General features: G+C 35.7%; 3 protein-coding genes and 1 long non-coding RNA gene across 5 annotated transcripts in view; 1 reads left to right on the top strand and 3 right to left on the bottom strand.

The window, feature by feature from the left end:
- The first annotated feature begins 307 nt into the window (after positions 1–307).
- On the top strand, positions 308–3,576 carry LOC114739561 (pentatricopeptide repeat-containing protein At5g16420, mitochondrial). Its single transcript, XM_028927638.1, has 2 exons — positions 308–2,507; positions 2,767–3,576. The coding sequence occupies exon 1, from the start codon at positions 805–807 to the stop codon at positions 2,416–2,418; it is 1,614 nt and encodes a 537-aa protein (XP_028783471.1). The 5' UTR covers positions 308–804; the 3' UTR covers positions 2,419–2,507; positions 2,767–3,576.
- The window catches only part of LOC114739567 (uncharacterized), a 19,538-nt gene continuing 1,987 nt past the window's right edge, over positions 733–18,283 (bottom strand). Inside the window, exons 2-3 of the long non-coding RNA XR_003739615.1 lie at positions 15,581–15,584; positions 733–744 (exon numbers count right to left, since the gene is read on the bottom strand). This is a non-coding gene — a long non-coding RNA (uncharacterized LOC114739567). The remainder of the gene's footprint in view (positions 745–15,580; positions 15,585–18,283) is intronic.
- LOC114739558 (pentatricopeptide repeat-containing protein At3g54980, mitochondrial-like) lies at positions 7,297–10,247 on the bottom strand. Its single transcript, XM_028927635.1, has 2 exons — positions 7,398–10,247; positions 7,297–7,309 (listed from the first exon to the last, which is right to left on the bottom strand). Exon 1 carries the CDS (start codon positions 9,990–9,992, stop codon positions 7,419–7,421), a length of 2,574 nt encoding a protein of 857 aa, XP_028783468.1. The 5' UTR covers positions 9,993–10,247; the 3' UTR covers positions 7,297–7,309; positions 7,398–7,418.
- Positions 14,111–18,283, bottom strand: part of LOC114739565 (uncharacterized) — a 21,066-nt gene continuing 16,893 nt past the window's right edge. Inside the window, exons 3-4 of one of the 2 annotated variants that reach the window (XM_028927648.1) lie at positions 14,541–14,653; positions 14,111–14,450 (exon numbers count right to left, since the gene is read on the bottom strand). In XM_028927648.1, the coding sequence (XP_028783481.1) occupies positions 14,355–14,450; positions 14,541–14,627 (183 nt within the window). In that variant the 5' untranslated portion in view covers positions 14,628–14,653 and the 3' untranslated portion in view covers positions 14,111–14,354. Of the gene's footprint in view, positions 14,451–14,540; positions 14,782–18,283 lie in introns of those variants that run through there. The other variant, XM_028927647.1, reaches the window with a different exon arrangement.

Genomic DNA, 18,283 nt, shown 5'->3' with positions numbered 1-18,283 from the left:
AGAGGTGATTTTTAAAAAATTCAATTGCAACTCCAAATGAGTCCTTAGTTGATTCTTAGTGACAATGTTAATTATCAGACCCTTCATTCTATTAATAATTAGGTTACAAAGAACTGGTAGTTCTAAAATTGGTGACACCCTCGGGGTTTTCAGTTCTACGAATCATGATCAAATTTGTTTCATTCAATCCCCATAGAGCCACAAGATACCTCATCATCATTATGCAAAATCTGACCTCCCATGGCCTATGATATCCCAGGAATTATGATCGGAGCTGCCTCATAATCTACTCTTGGGTTCTTCAAATGCTAATGCTCTGCCAACCTCACTCCCTATTCTGAGAATATTCTCAGTCATACCCTCACTATTTTCTCCTTTCTTTCAAAGTTGAACATGAACTGATTCTCTCCGAAATTTGCGACGACCATTTCCAAGACTTTTCTGCCTTAGCCTTCACAGATTCCTTGTTAACCGCCTTCATCACATTCAGTTTTCCAAAATTCGTCTTGACATCCTCTTCAGTAATCCAGTCTCGCTCCACTAAATTACTTTCGCCGCCAACTTTATCGCGACCTCGCTGCAGCTCCATCACTCCGTCACACGACCGCCCCCAAACCACCTCACAAATCCCCAGCAAAGAACCGTAACACACGCTCTCCTCTCCAAAAGACCCTACCTATTCAACAAACACACACGGTTTCATTCACACACCGAAACCCAAGGGACACTTGACACACCCACAGTCTTCTGTGCCATTATCTTCAACCTCTGATTCTTTTGCTTGAATGCTCATCTTTATTCGCCATGAATACCTATTACAGATTCTTCTCGCACCACCGCTTTTGTGTGCTACGTTCTCTTCTACCTAATATCACTGCAGTTGCTTCCTTCTCCACGACCGCTGGTGCCGACTACCTCGATTCCGCTCATCTCAAATCCTACACCGTGACACCACCAATCAAACCCTGGCCTCAGCGCCTCTACCCCAAGCGTCTCGTTTTAATGATCACTCGTCAACAAAATCTCGACCTTGCCCTCCAAATTTTCGACTACGCAGGCAAATATCATCCTGGGTTTTCCCACAATTATGATACGTATCACGCCATCATTCAGAGACTCTCCCGAGCACGTGAATTCGATCAAGTCGAAGAACTTCTCTCTCAGTTGCAGTGTTCTGGAATCAAATGCGGCGAGCAATTGTTCATAAATGTGATTCGGAGTTATGGGCTTGCGGGTAAACCTAAACTGGCCGTTAGAACCTTCTTGCGGATAGAATCATTCGCGGTTAATCGATCGGTGAGGTCGCTGAACACTTTGCTTAATGCTTTGATTCAGAATAAACGATACGATTGGGTTCACTTGATGTTTAGAAACTGTAAAACTAAGTTTGGTGTTATACCTAATGTCTTTACCTGTAACATTTTGATTAAAGCTCTTTGCAAGAAAAATGACGTTGAGGGTGCGCTCAAGGTTTTGGATGAGATGCCTGTAATGGGTATGGTTCCAAATGTGGTGACCTATACTACAATTTTAGGTGGGTATGTTTCTAGAGGTGATATGAATGCTGCCAAGAGGGTTTTTGGTGAAATTTTTGATCGAGGATGGTTACCTGATGCTACTACTTATACAGCTTTGATGGATGGGTTTTGTAAGCAAGGGCGTTTGATTGATGCAATTAAGGTAATGGATGATATGGAAGAGAATGGGGTTGAACCAAATGATATCACTTATGGGGTTATGATTGAGGCTTATTGTAAGGACAACAGATCCGGGGAAGCCTTTAACTTGCTTGATGATATGCTTGACAAGAAATATATACCAAGTTCATCACTGTGTTGCAAGGTCATAGATTTGTTGTGCCAGGAAGGAAATGTTGAACAGGCTGTCGAGCTGTGGAGGAGGCTTTTGAAGAAGAACTGTACTCCTGACAATGCTGTATCTAGTACCCTTATACACTGGCTTTGTAAGAAGGGAAATATATGGGAAGCAAAGAAAATGTTTGATGAATTTGAGAGAGGTTCTATTCCTAGTCTCTTGACATATAACACACTTATTGCTGGAATGTGTGAGACAGGGGAACTCTGTGAGGCAGCTAGGTTATGGGATGACATGGTGGAAAGGGGTTGTGTTCCTAATGCTTTTACTTATAACATGTTGATTAAAGGATTTTGTAAAGTTGGTAATGCAAAGGAGGGTATCAAAGTTCTGGAGGAGATGTTGGAAAAAGGCTGTTCACCTAATGAAACTACTTACTCAATGTTGGTTGAGGGGCTTTCTGTTTCAGGAATGAAGGACGAAATAAAAAAGGTAGTTGCAATGGCAACATCAAATGGAATTGATAGTGAGACCCGGGATCTCTTCTTAAGTAAGGTCAATGAAGTTGGACATGATAAAAATTTATCTTCAAATGTCTCATAAACTGCAGAGTAAAATGTATCATTTGAAAAGAAGCAGACTGCTTGAACTTGTAAATTGTAATCGGTGGAAGGTGACTTGTAACAGTCAAGGTATTTTGTATAATGTGGTGGCATTTTGTGACCCTAAACATTTGTGGCAAAATAGAGCCTGGCTTGAACTTGAAAGCATTAAGAAGTTGCAGAAAACAAAATATTACAGGGTTTCACCTTTAAGCTGTCTAGTTATAGCAGCGCACCATTTAGCAAGGTGTCTCACAACTCAATGTGCAAAGTTGAAGCTCTGATTTGTACTATGTTCTCTCTACCTGGAGCGTTTATATGCCAATTCAAGCATCTTGTAACAGTCAAGGTATTTTGTATAATGTGGTGGCATTTTGTGACCCTAAACATTTGTGGCAAAATAGAGCCTGGCTTGAACTTGAAAGCATTAAGAAGTTGCAGAAAACAAAATATTACAGGGTTTCGCCTTTAAGCGGTCTAATTATAGCAGCGCACTATTTAGCAAGGTGTCTCACAACTCAATGTGCAAAGTTGAAGCTCTGATTTGTACTATATTCTATCTACCTGGAGCGTTTATATGCCAATTCAAGTATCTTGTCCTACCACTTAAGTCAGGTTGATTATGCAAATATGCAATGCGACTAAATAACTAATCTGGCTTGGCTACTATTGTCTCTGCTGCTAAAACAGAAATTGAGAAACAATATTTGCAGGTGGCTCTTGTTCTTTGCTGATGGCAATGTATGAATTCTGTGAACAAAGAGATGTGGTGAACTTCTAGCATTGCTTAACTTGTTGCTACACATGGATGGCATAGACAGTAGCTCAATCAATTGTTCAAGAATTGTTGAAGTAAGGGTGCTTTTGGCAATTTTAATGGTCCGTAAGGTGGAGGTAAGATGAAGCTGTAATAAATAATGCAGTCATGGTTGTAAAGAGAAAACATAATGCTCAAACTAATGATGGCTTTCTCTGATTTTGGAATCTTTCAAACCCTTTGAACTCAGGGATTCGGTTTAATTGAAATTTATTTTCTCAACTCATTCCATGGAAATTCAGTGAGCTCGTTTAGGAATGAGCAGTTCTGGTCTATTTGTTGTTCTCCGGCCTTTTATGCAATGTAAGACTTCATGATAAATATTCTGCATTTGTGCTTCTATTGAATGACTATGCTAATGGGACTGAGCAGGCCTCCTGCTAGAGCGCCATCCAGTGCCGCACGTTGCAGAACTTCTTTTGCATCTGGTTTCAAAGTTATATTTCCTCCATTAGTTTGAAGAAAAGAATGCTAACCCTAGCGTTGATCATAAAATCGAGAATGGTGAGATGACATTCTTGGGTGGAGCAAGAGTCCTCCACCATTAGCCATGTAGAAAAGAATGATGGAGGGAATGTTCCTGCCGCACTCATGGCAGGTCCTTCTCTTGAAACCAAAGTCCTTCCAAGAGATGGCATGTGGAGCGAACAGGGCGTATCGCTTAATCTTTGCACAGAATCGGTGTGATTTTGATCCATTGGCAAAATCTGTTCATAGATTTTTTTTTCCTAAGGTGATTTATCTGTTCGTAGATTTTCCTGTCAATCAAATTATCAAAGTGATCCGATACGATTTTTTATTTTTCACTATGAATCCCAAATATCAATACTTCTTATCAAGCCTTGTTATAATTTTGCAAGCTTATCGTCAGTTCAACAAGAACAGGATGAGTTCATTTTATGACGGAGTCCGTTATCATTCGAAAGCTTTAAAGAAACCATCATTTTTTACTGTTTGTGTTGGGTATATAAGCTTTTTTTTTTTTTAAAAAAAAAAAGATCTATGAAGTTAAAGAAAACTACATTTCAGACGGAGAATTATTGTAGCATCCTACTCTTAGAAAAACTAGTTCAATGCCCGTACAATGCACGGGTATGTTCAAGGCAAATAAAAAGTTTCACAGCAGGCACTTTTTATCTTTTTTTTTTACATGTAATAATTGTTGGAAAGAAAAAAAAAATCTGATAGATGGAAGGATGATAACTCAAATAAAAAATCAGTTTAAGTTTTTGATTTAATAATATTTATATTTTCAGTTGTATTGACACAAAACTAAATAGTTGTGGCTCGATGTTTAGCTTTAAGACGTTGAGAAAGACGTGGAACTATGACCAAGTAGCAGATCATGTTGGTAAGTACGAAGCCATTTTCTAAGCTCAAGAGCACCCATTTAGTTGCAACTCGCAACCTGAGACCAAAGCAAGCACAGTGACCAAATTAGGAGCATAGAAGTCAGTAAATGTTGTTGATTTACCAAACAAATCTAACTCATCCTAGCAAACCCCTTGGCAAAAATTCAGTATAGGTCTTTGCTTTGGTCTTCATTCTCATAATACTGGCAAATGGCATAGACAAGATATATTTATTACTTGAGAAGTAAATAGACTATTCTTTTCTGACCATATTGAAACCATTTGAAGACAAGCATTTATTTTCTTCTAACAGCATATCCATAGTGACTTTAAATTTAATTTTTAGCCATTAAAAATTCAATTGTCATGAGTTAAAATACACCATTCACAAGACAAATCTAACCTGCCCAATATGGGTAGTTTCGTTTTAATACCTCAGGAGCCAAGTAAGGACTTCTAACTATCTCATTAAATCTTTCACCTGTAGAAAATGACAAGCATTAGTAAATGAATCTTGGACAGAGACAACTGATTGATAAAAGATAGATTTCTTGTAGTTATAAAATCCTACAATGACTGTAGTAGATATAAATTCATAGTACTCTGTCGAAAGCAGCTTCCAAAGGATCGTCGTTCATTGGGTCCATCCTTTTTTTAATTTTTCTGAATTAAATGTATATACCTATATTTGATTAGTATTTCGAGGTGTATGGTAGAAAAAATTGAAACGGCAAGGGACAAAAGAAGAAACTTTTTATAATTAAAAATCTACAATACTAATCAAGCAGATACCTGAATGGAAATCAAAGTTGAATCAGCACTTGTCGCACTTTTAAATAGCCTTATGGAGACCCCTCTCTTATAATAGTAATAGATAGATAGATTAAATCACACTAAAAAATTAATGCAAAATTGAAAATATGTACTCTACATCATGGTTGGCATAGTCTCCATGTTCACAAATCGAATTTGAAATCCAATATAGTCTCCACGTTCATAAATCGAATTTGAAATTACATAACCACCCGAAATTACTTGCATGAATAAATAATTACTTTCATCTTATATATACATCATGATTTGTGATGACATGAAAGGAATTAGAATTAGAAGCTCATATATTGGATATTAGGTGAGTTATACATAGGGACGTGCAGGGAATTTCAGTTTTTGTTAAAAAAAATAGAAAAATAAAACACATTTATCCAACACCACATGTGAGTTATATGCAGGAACGTGGGGAACATAGGTAGAAACATGGAAACATGGCTTTTAAAAAATAATCAAAATAAAAAATAAAGATCATTTATCTATGCATAGGTGATGCCATGGGTTGGCCTGTCAGCAATTCCTACTTTGTACTCTACTTTTATATATTAATAGATATAAATACTTAGTGGCATAAAAATGTAATAAATATTATTAATGAAATATCATTTGAGAATAACTAATTAACAGATTCTGCAATCGCGCTCAAAATTTGTTTGGGCAGGGTTATGGCAGAACTTCATAAACTTGGAATAATAACCCTGCAAAATTGTTGTGCTCCATGTTCTGAACGTGATCCACCTTGCTTTTATCGCTGCCCAAATACAAAGCAATACGAGGTTCAAAAGCCCCCAAATCACTCTGGCCAGGGGAAAAAAATAAAAAAACCCAAATCAAGTTATCGACCAAGAGGCTTGGATCTACAAGAGTTACGTATGGCCAGGGGTAAAACTGCAGTAATTTTATACTACTTCCGGTCTTTAATATAAGATCCTGTTTAACTTTTATTTTGGTCCTAAATATAAGACCCCGATCCACTTTGTCTCTCATATTTATGGATTTTTTCCAAGATAGTCCTTCTAATAATTGTAGTTCTAGCCAATATAGTTGATTAATAAGGGTATTTTAGGAAAGACAACACCTATTTATTACAAATAACTAACTTAACTTCTTTCCTTAATCTCCTCAAATTAGTCAACTGGGTCTTATAATTAGGAGCGGAGGTAGTATTTTAAGAGTAATAATGCTACACAGTGTAAGCAATCCTATGTGCAGTCCAGAGACACGAGTCTATGCCTCAATAATACATTTGTGTCAAAATACATGAGTTGGAGAAAAAGTGCTTACGGAGAAATATACGCTTATGCCTAGTTCTATATTGTGAATCCGTGTTCTGAACATTTTTATCATAAACTATCTGCGGTGCTGTATTCAAAATTGTACAGAGTTGAAGGAAACTTATGGGAGTACTGCACCTAAGAAAAAGCTAACTCGAGATTGGAAAATCCAAGGACTTCACTAAACATCAAAATTTTATATGTTGAAACTCAAATCTCATAACTTGCAACTGAATCCGAACATTCCTCCCTGCTGCTTTAGGCTATAGCTTTCCAGCCCTCAGCTATCTGCATAGCCACGCTTAGAACACATGGAAGGTTCTAATGACAATTGATAGGAACGTTGGGCCTATGAGAGAATCACACCCCAGAAACTTTTTGGTGGGCACAAGTATCTTCCTATTGGATACTATTGAGTACTAAATGTGGATACATCTCTCAGTAAAAATTTGAATCTTGATTCACCATGTTGCAGAGAAATAGTCTCTTCTGTTAGGCCCAACTCTTGTTAGGTTATCACTACCCCAAAAGCTAGTTCATGGGGTTGATGAGCAAAGTCTATCAACCGCAGGTCCAAATATCATGCTCCCAATGGGAGACTCGTCCCTTGCTTTGCACCTGGGTCCCAATAAAGATTTGCAAGACAAAGTCAGCTGTGGTCATTAGAGGAAGATACTCGTGATCACCAAAACCAAGAATATTGGACCTGTTGATGGATCTTCAAGACTTACACCCCATGATGAATATATGATCCTCTTAACTTTCCGCAAACAAGGATGTCATAGGTAGAGTCATCAGGCATGAGACCCCTTTCAAGCATCTCATCGTGCAGTCGAAAAGCCTCTTGGAAATTCCCCTCCCTAAAATATCCAGCAATTAAAGTGTTATAAACAAGTACTGTAGGAGCTATATTATTTCCATCCATTTCTTTCAACATCTTGCAAGCATCCTCTAGCTTCCCTTCATCACAGAGTCCACTGATCAAAACAGTATACAATATGATATCAGGCAGGATGCCCTGGGAACGCATCTCTGAGTAAATATCTAAAGCAAAACTCAATTTACCCACTTTAAGAAATCCATCAATTAGGGTCGTGTATGTCCGCAAATCACAAGGAATATTCTCACTTATCATTTTCTTCTGCATTTCAATTGCTGCGTCCATATTTTTCAAATTTCTGAAGCCACTAATCATGCTGTTGTAAACAATTTTGTTCGGATGCAAACCAGCCTCCACAAGTTCAGAGAAGTATTTGCTTGCATTTTCCATGTCTTGCCTTTTGCAGAAACCATGGATGAGAACACTGTATGCAGTAATATCCAATCCCAGACCTTTGTTTTTCATCTCTTTATGCATTTTCAAAGCAAGATTAATGTTATTGCTTTTGCAACATCCATCCATTAAACAGGTATAAGTGACAGAAGTGGGAGAAATTCCATTTTCACACATCTCCTTGTAGGTTGATATTGCTGAAACTATTTCACCTTTCTTGATATATCCATTTATTATGCTGTTATAAGTCATTGAAGAAGGACGAAAACCCATCTCAATAAACTTGTTCAGCATATCCCACATTTCAGACATTCGACGAACTTTGCACATGCCATTTACAATGGTGTTAAATGTGAAATCCACAGGTGCAATATTAGCAGCCTCCATCTCGCCAAACACATCTAAGGCTCGTTTAAAATAGCCTTTTTTGAAGAAACCATCAATCAAAATAGTCATAGTAATGGCATTTGGTTTTAAACCCCTTTTAAGAATCTCCTTCATCAAATTAAGTGCGTCATCCATGCAACCCTTTTTACAGTAACCAAGTATCATGATGTTGTAAGAAGCCACTGACGGTACAATTCCCTTATTTATCATCGTATCCCATAGGTCACTAGCCTCATCAACCTTACCATCTTTACAAAGCCAAGAAAAGAAGATATTATAAGTAATTGTGTTGGCAATACCATTATCAACAGCCTCATCAAACAATTTATATGCGTCTTCTACCAAATTTATTCTCAAGAATCCCCGTAAGAGGTCACTAATAATATAGGCAGTGGGCTGGATGCCCATGAGTTTCATTTGGCAGTAAAGTTCATATGCCTTTCCCATAGTCCCAATCTTTGAGCACCATCCAATTAAGATAGAGAAAGTAACCTTGTTTGGAGTGACGCCAGCCTCAACAATCTCATAAAACAAATGTAATGCACTAGCCACATCCCCTTTCACACAAAATCCTTTCATCAAACTCGTTGCAACAATTATGTTCATAGGCATACCACTGTTCGTCATCTCATCCTTTAGCATCAATGCCCATGCAAGATTTCTCTGCTTCACACAAGCACAAATCACAGATGTATATGTACCAGCGGATGGCGTCCATCCTGAATCTTTCATCTCCTTCAATAGCTTCACTGCCAAATCTGAGCAGGGCCTCTGACAAGCAGCCTGGATAACAACGCTATATGCTGCGGCATCAAGTTCCACTCCTCTAACCAATGCCTGTCCAAAATACTTCTCTGCCTCCTCAGGCTTCCCTTCTCTCAGACATGCACGCATTACTATATGCACCGTATAGCGATCAACACATATTTTTCTTCTAGCCATTTCATCATGCAGGTCATATATTTCATCAATCATATTTCTTCTAAGCATTGCCGTCAGAAGGATATTTATATGTGGAGCCCAGGTAGACACATCGTGCTCAAACATTGTTTTCAAACAATCAACAGCACTACTTATTTTATTAGCTCTAACACAGCTATTCAATAAATAATTGTAAACGCGAGGATCTGATACCAGATCGTACTTTTTCTCCGACTCAAACAGTTGTTCCATGAGCACCATTGGGGAGCCGCACAAATTTTCCAAAAGATATTTATTGAGCAACTTCCTAGCACCTTTCCGAGTCCGAGAGCTGGGTACTAGAATATGGAGCAACAAACAGAAAACATCAATGCAATATAGATAACCACTTTGTTCTTTAAAGAACTTCAACGCCAGTTCAGGTTCACTCTTGTATATTAGAAGGGTGTCCAAGACATGACTTTTCGATATAACTGGATTGCCTTCAGTACAGTTAGTAGACTGGATAGCAGCAGATTCCATGCAACAAGAGCTTTCATCTGAATGAGTTGCTGATGAAACGTTCTCAAGAAAAATGGACGACAACCGGAATTTCTCAGAAAAGTGGTTGCTTGAATCAGCCTCAGGTAATTGTTTTGAGCACAGATAATTATACTGTAAGAAATTGCAGATTCTGTGTCGATGGAATGAAGAAAAATTGATGGAAGATACGGGTCTCATTGCACAAAAGATTCAGAAAGTAAGCATGAATATGAAGGAAATTCGAGTTCAAAATTCTGACTTCAATGCTTGGAGTATCTGAAAGCTTTACAACCTGAAGATGAGCCTGTGGCACGAGGAGGAAGGCAGGAGAATGTCTTCTAGGGTAGCGTTTACGAAGGAAGAAGCACTTTTCTCGTCGCCGGCAGCGTTTTCGACGGAGGACCTATGGTCGTCGCGTGCAAGGATGAACAAGGGAACCGGCGACTACGGTGAAACACAACAGGGCAGCTATCGCAGGGTTTTGCCGGAAAGAGCTTGCTTTATTGATCCAACGGCCACGATTATCCTTCACTAGTAAACCCTCACGACTCTTTAGCATAAAAAGATTTTATTTAACTTTTATTTTGGTTCTAAATAAAAAATCTCAATTTATTTTATCTTTTATATTTATATATATTTTTTTAAAATAGTCTTTCTGACAATAATAGTTCTAGTTAATATACTTGATTAGTAAGGATATTTTAGAAAAAATAACACATATTTGTTACAAATAACTAACTTAATTTCTTTCCTTAATCTCTTCAAATTAGTCAATTAACTCTTATAATTAGGACCGGAGCTAGTAATTCATATCTTTAGATTAGAGTTTGAAAAACCATTTCAAACATTGAGTCAAAATTTTTCTTTAAAAAAAATACTAATTAAGAATAGGAAAATTACCAGCTCAAAAAAAAAAAAAAAGAATACGAAAATTAGAATGGAGGAGCTGGAGCGAGAATAATAATCACTGGGGAGGGTGAAGGATCAAAAATTAAAATATAAATTTAAAAATACTAAATTGTTGCTAGCCAAATTAAATCTTCTACATTCCTTCCTAAATTATCTCTCCCACATTAATTCTATTTTAAAACTTCAAATTTCACTAAGTTAAACAAAATTTTCCTCAATTTTTACAACTTGCATATATATATATATATATATAAAACAAATTACACGAATACTTATCAATTTTGAGATCTTTTTATGACTTTTGGCTAAAAAAAGATCTTTTCATAATTTATTATATATGTTAAAAATGTTATATAAGTCTAAAATGTAAAAAATAAAGTTAACCCAGTAAGAATTCAAAGAAAGTTTGTACAATTTTTTTATAAGAAATTTATGTGACTTATAAAAATAAAAACTTCACAAAACGTTAACAAAATAAGAAAATTCAGATAATATTTCATAAGTTTTGTGCAAGAATGGTAATTCTGAATGCTTTCACCGGAGAATACTTGTGAGTAAGCCAAAAAATAAGGGCTTTTAAGAAAACATATTCTAAATGGGTATATTTTAGTTACAGATTAACTTTTTTTTTTCAATGGTATCTAAGTGTTTTTATTATGCTATGATTGTAGATCCCTCATTTTTTTTAAAAAAAAAACTCATAATAAATGTTTTTCTTCAAAAAAAAAAATCTCAATAGTACCAAAAGTAGAAGAGCTCTTGAAAGTACTACAGAGAAGAACCACAAAAATAACAGGGGGTCCAAATCTAGCCTATTTAAAACATCTTCGAGGATGCAAGCACTTTCCCTGAATGCTCTCCCTAGTTACTGTCCACTCTCTATGAAACAAGCTTTACGCTTCTCTTGATTTACCCTAAGATTAGAAAGCATAATCCGGCTTTTCCTTTCTTCATGATCTTTTACAAAATTGTTCTGCTCCAACTCTTTTTTTTATGCGTCTGAAGTGATCATTATTTATAAATACTACCTCCGGTCCTTAATATAAGACTCTTTTTGACTTTTATTTTAATCCTAATATAAGACTCCAATCCACTTTGTCTCTCATATTTATACGTTTTTTTTCCAAAGTAGCCCTTCTAATAATGATAGTTCTAGTCAATATATTTGATTAGCGAGGATATTTTAGAAAAGACAACACCTATTTAGGACAAATAACTAACTCAACTTACTTCTTTAATCTCCTCAAATTAGTCAACTGGCTCTTATAATTAGGACCGGAGGTAGTACAACTTATTATGGTGAGATTGCGCAACGAAGATAGTTCCAGTAATTTATGGCTTCCCCAGACCCCTCCCCATGTTTGCTCAGCTGATCAATTTATAGTTTGTTGACATTGCTGCTTGTGTACCATTCTTTCTGTTTAACCACTTTCGCTTGCTAGGATCAGCTCTTTTGCCTTGTGATGACATCCTGACTCTAACATTTAGGGGAAGTTTGGGACCCCTTAGAAGCACTTAAAAGAAGTAAATTACTTTCGCGCAAGTCTCTCATATAAATTACCTTGAATACCGTAATTTGCTTTGAGTTTGCAAATAAGATTGAACAAGGTCCTTGCCCTGTTCAAAATTCCTGAAAGGTGTGAGTCCTCTATCTTCCATATACAAAAGCCCACGAAGCCACCTCAAAATGAGTCGCATGCATGCCCGAATTGCCACACTTCAAACTATACACGAAAACACCAACAAGGATTGAATTTAACAGAAGGAACTGGTCTCTCACAACGTGACAAATCAAGGCTCGAATCCCCGCTGGGAGAGGTATCCACGTTTAGTACCCAACAGTACCTCGAATAAGATTGTCTTCAATAAGAGGATACTTATGCTTTAACCAAAAAAAATTATACACAAATACTTCAAATAGTGTTCTATTTCTTAACTTGTACCAAATACTGAATACCTTTTTTTAAAATAAAAAGCCAATTTCATTAATTAAGAAACTAAACTTCCTAACCAATGGTCAAGAATACAGGGAAGAAGGGCACCTCCTAACATCATTTGAAATAAGAGAAGAAACGGGAGAGAAGAAAAAAAAGAGAATTTTTTTTGCCAGCCAAAAAAAAACAGAGTATTAAAATCAGAAGACAAAAGATTATTACATAACCAACATAACTTGCTTCCATTAACCAAATGCATCCTGAAGCAGCGGACAGACCAAGACAACGAATCGATCTCGAGCTGGAGCTGACACCAAGTCATGAGAATGCAGATCAAAAGCATGCGGCAAATAATACGGAGGTTTGCAGAGGTCCATGGGCTTTCCAAACTTGATCTCTTCCAAGATAATGGAAGCTTGTCCGATAAAGATTAAACAAAAAGTTTTCATGTTAACCCTTTTCCTCGTAACTCAAATTGACCAGAAACCTTCAAATTGGCAATCTTCCTGGGCATTAAAGGGAAGAGGATACCTATTTGGCTATAAAGGACATCCTCCTAACTTCTCATTCCTGCACCACTATTGGATATAGAGAAGCTACCATTGCAAGGCTTAAAGAGTTTCTAGCAGAAGAAGTCAAGGAATACCATTTACTCTTCAAGTAAAAAATGAATCTCACGTATTGCGGAAAAAAAAAACCGGAAAAAAAAAGAAAGAAAATAGAGTGAATCTTATGAGATTCCACAGACTACATGTCAGCATTAGAAATCTTTGAAGGCAACATTTACCATGGCAGTTTTAACTGTCAACTAGTCTGCCACACACAGGAGTACCAATCAGTATAACCATATGCAGATGCATAACCAAAATATAACCAGTTTTGCAGCTAGTCGCAAAAATCTAGGTTGAAAGCAAATCATGCGATTGTTGCATTTCTCCAAACCAAAAATATATCCCAGAGAGAATGCAATAAACCGCTAATTATAATGATGCTACCTATTTCTCCATTTCTTAAAACAACAACCCGTGTCTTACTCTTACACTTACGGAAGCAATTACTGGAAGTTGCTTACGTTATTGGAAAAATATAGGTTGAAATACTACATAGTTCCCAAGGTTTCACCTCTTTCTAACAAGGTCCCTATAATTTTGTAGTTTTTTATTTGGTCCTTCTGTATATATACATGGCTCTGGCATTAAACTTATCTATATGTGATGATGAATTCTTCAAAACAACCGTCTTCCATGCCACTTTAAAATGCACCATTGATTTCAATTATTAAAAATAAAGGTGAATGTAGATAATGAAGTAATATCCACTCACACAGTCACGTGTAACATGTGATACCACTGGCTTGAGTGAATCAGCAATTCAGCATAAATCATACATGATTCGAATGCCACAATGAGACAATAAAATCAAGATTTTAAGTGGGTGTTGAAATCGAGTGACACTGTCGAAGCAAATCATAAATAAACCAAACCAAAATCAAGCATAATTTGTAAGCGGAAAAATGCATTTGAAAGCAAGTATCACACCAAGAACATAAATTCAGTTGGCAACAGTCTTGTACAAGAAATTACAATCTTTAAAAGTTAAGATTTTCAGAAAAGCTCATCTGACGAGCCAAAACTAGAAGTGAGAAATGAGAAGGGAAGAGGTTACGACAAGGACGTCAATGAAAGATATCAAAACAGAAAAGAGAGAAATTATATGTTCATGTCATTTTGGATGGAGTAGTTGATCCGGGGATCGAGAAGGGAGGCAATCGCAGCACAGCTTCCTCGGTCTCAATAGGATCAGACCTCAGTATCTATTTGAAAAACAAAGAACAGTTTAATAATCCAAGTAAAACAATCTCCGAAACATGAAATTGATTGATAAAGAGAGAGAAGGAGATTACTGGGTCTTGAAGCACAGGCTTGGTGTCGTCCTTTGCTGGCCTGAAAGGAGGCTTCTGGTTCTGCCGTGGCTTCTCCGAGATCCGCATATTGCTGTTAGGTCGTATTGAAGAATCTGAAGTGTTCATCACTTCTGCCCGAAAAAGCCTTGGTGACTTTCCCTCCCGATTGGGCTGCTTTGCTACTCTAATCGCCGATGAATGAATTGAAACTGTTCATTCTGAGATTTCGCGCTACCCTTCCACTCTCTGCGATAACAGCTAAAACGCTGAATCTGCTGCCGTTTCTCACTCAGACACTTAAAAAAAAAAAAAAAAAACTTATATTAATTTTTTTAATTGAATTATTGATTATTGATATTTTCTTTTAGATACCAATAATAAGTTTTTTGTTCCAAAATAATAAGTTAAATATACAATTTATAAGGATAAATAAATTCATTGTTATTGATTAGCATTACTCGAAGGAACTATGGAAATCAATAATTTTATTTTACATAATAGATACCATTCTTCATGTTAACTATTTAGGACTAGAATAAATTTTTTTCCTTTGAGATAAAGTTTTTTGTTTAACTCTTAAACTACTTCTGATCTTAATATCAGAACTAATTTGATATTTAATTTGGTCTTAAATATAAGACATCATTCACTTTATTTTTCATATTTATCCTTTTTTTAGGATAATCCTTGTAGTTGTACATGTTAAAAATTACATCAAATGGTAGTTCAAGCTATGCACATGAATAGTAAGAGTACTCTGAGGAAAACAACATTTATTTATTATAAATAACTAATTTAACTGATTTTTTTAAAATTAATCAATTGAATCTTATATTAAAGATCGGACATGGTACCAAGACCGGACATGGTATTTAGATTCAAAATAATGTTTTATTGTTTTGTAATTTAAAAAATAAAAAAAGCATGAAAGTGACAGTGGACGGCTACTCCCACATGGAGTGGGGTGCTGGGAGCATATCAAAGACTTTTTTTTGGGCCTCAATCCGATGAGATTCCCAGTCCACTACAAACGATCCAACTTCCCTTAGGGCCCACCACTTTGTGATTTCGTAATCCGCTCCCTCTGTGGGCCCCAACCTTCATTGAAGTCCATCACTGACCCTCCGTGACTCAATGCTCCGCTGTCAATGACACAGCTTTCTGATATTCCCTTTTGGGACCACTCCAATCTACGAATGTAGCCACGCGCAATTACTCATGTGAATTCTGTTGGCCAGAAAACAAAAAAAAACTCATGTGAATTCAGTACGTAAAAAGTTTGTTACTAAATATTAATTACTTGTAGGATAATTAATGACATTTTTTCCATTTACTGATATACTCATGTTGTTTTAAATAAGTGAGAAAAAATATAAAACCTATCTTTTTTAATATCATTTCTATAATAAGGACAATTATAAAAAAAAATTATTATCAATTTAATATATTTTTTAGTTTGCGGGCCTAGGAGACAAGTGAATTATAAATAGAAATAAAGTAATATTATAATTCACTAGTTTATCTAATTTTTTAATTTACTGAAATTGAATGAGTAACACTTATATATTAATAATTATTTAAATACCGTATAATAAATAGACAAGATATATGATTCTCAAGTAACTGGCCAAAAACCCAACCAATTAGATAGATGAAAAGACCAATAAACCCTGTATATCTACTCATAATCGCTGACGTTGAGTTAATAGGAATTCTGAATAGTATAAAGCATTGTTGGGTTTAATACTGTGATGTATAGTGATTTCATTAGTTATGAGAAGCATTCGAAACAATTTGATCCCTCGCACTAATATAATCAGAGAGATTAAAAATTTGATTAAAAAGAAGCTAACAATTTATGTTGACTGAGAGTTGAGACTACTAGCTGAGCCTATTTGGTCTTGAAGGACTCGGCCAATCAATTTTTTCATATTAGATAAATTTATTTTTTTAAAAAAATATCATTATATTTCACAGTGTAATTTTATGATCACTGATTAACGTACGATAGATGAAAATAAGAGTAAATCGTACCTATTTATCACTCATAAAGAGCATAATTGATTCTTTAAAGTTGGTATAATAGACAACATATTTACACTTGATTTGTTAATAAAACAGTCAATTAGATGAAAAGATCAATAAACTCGGCCTTCTTCTAGTCATATTCAATCAGAATAATTAAAATCTCTTGTTGGGTTTAGGGGGGGTTTAACAACCCTATAATTACTTAAAAAAGTATTTTTCATAAAATTCGGAATAAAATTTTTCTCACGTATTTATATTATATATTGTAAAACCAGTTCTAAAATGTGATTATATATAATGATTACATCAGATTCTTAAAAGTTGTTTCGGATCAAACAATTTAATCACTTATCATCAACTGACTAATGCTGTTAAGGAGATTAAAGATAATGGCATGATGGGAAGGATAAATTTTGATTTTAATTGAATTGGGGGAGCCACAATTGATTTCAGCTTTTCTTTTGTTTTGAATACTTACCAAATAGTAGAGAAAATCATGGGGGAAAGAACTCCCTTCTCCCTGTGATCCACAGTTTATAAAGAGATTTGATTATTGTTTGCTATACAAAAACTAATTTATCATTAGTGTCATGGTTTTTTAAAATTGTTAATTTCCGTAAGATTCTATTAAGGATGTTGGTGTCATGGAGAGCCTGAAATATCTCATCATGTGGTCTTTTGGGAAGTTTCGCACTATTTTATAGCCGACTGAGGATATCATTAATTTTACAAAATCATTTTGCTTGCCAATAAAATAAAAGCAGAAAATTTTTTTTTGATACAAAAAGTTTAGGTAAATTCGGCACCGATCATCCCACCAAGGCCAAAGCATGGCACCAGGGCTCAGAGAGCACTTACAAGAAACTTATGAGATTGCCTACCAACAGAACCCTCACGACGGCATGGGGAATCAAATTTGCGTCCTTGTGGGATACAAATCCACTCCACTGATCATCTGTGCCAACGCCTGTTGGTTAAAAGCAGAAATTTGATTACGTATGATTGACCATCACTTTTGACTATATGGTGAAAAAGAGCTAATGACAATATCGATTAAGTTGCATAACAAGCCCAACATATGAATTTTGGTTGAGCACATATGGTATTCATCATGGGTATCAGTAATTAATCTCCTCCTATCATAGACTTTCTGAATAAATCTTAGTGCTGACTGCACAACTCTTTTCATACACATCGTTAGGAATCAACCCATTAACTAGATGCCTAAAGAATTTAACTATAGGCTTTGTGATTAGCATATCAATTTTGATTATCATAAACAACTACCTCCTGGGTGGAACAACCTTTTCCTTGTTAATTTTTATGATAGATACCATATTCCTATTTAAAGGGTGTTTAGGTAATCCTAGAAACACTTTTTCAGAAGTAATTTTTTGTAAATCGAAAAAAATTCTTTCACATATTTACTTAGTAAATTGTAAAAAATATTTTTAAAACCATGGTCTTATTCTCATCCAAATATCCTCTTAAAGTATGGTCAATTCTCATAATATATATTAAGAAAAATACATAAATCAGCAAAAAAAATTAGCAAAGCAAAAGCGTAGGCCCCAATGTGATGCCAGGAGCCGAAGACCATGTGGGTGTGACATGATGGGAACAAGTTGGGAACGAGAACTTTTGAGGGAATTGGGAATATGGATATGGATGAAAAGAGTGGGAAGGCAATTAGGTCCATCCTTTTTTGTTTTTTT

This window comes from Neltuma alba, unplaced genomic scaffold (assembly GCF_004799145.2).
Source record: "Neltuma alba isolate B1F8T4 unplaced genomic scaffold, ASM479914v2 tig00002863_pilon, whole genome shotgun sequence".
In the NCBI taxonomy this organism is placed as follows: Eukaryota; Viridiplantae; Streptophyta; class Magnoliopsida; order Fabales; family Fabaceae; genus Neltuma; species Neltuma alba.
Note: the sequence above shows the minus strand (reverse complement) of the source record. Positions and strands in the feature narration are given on the sequence as shown.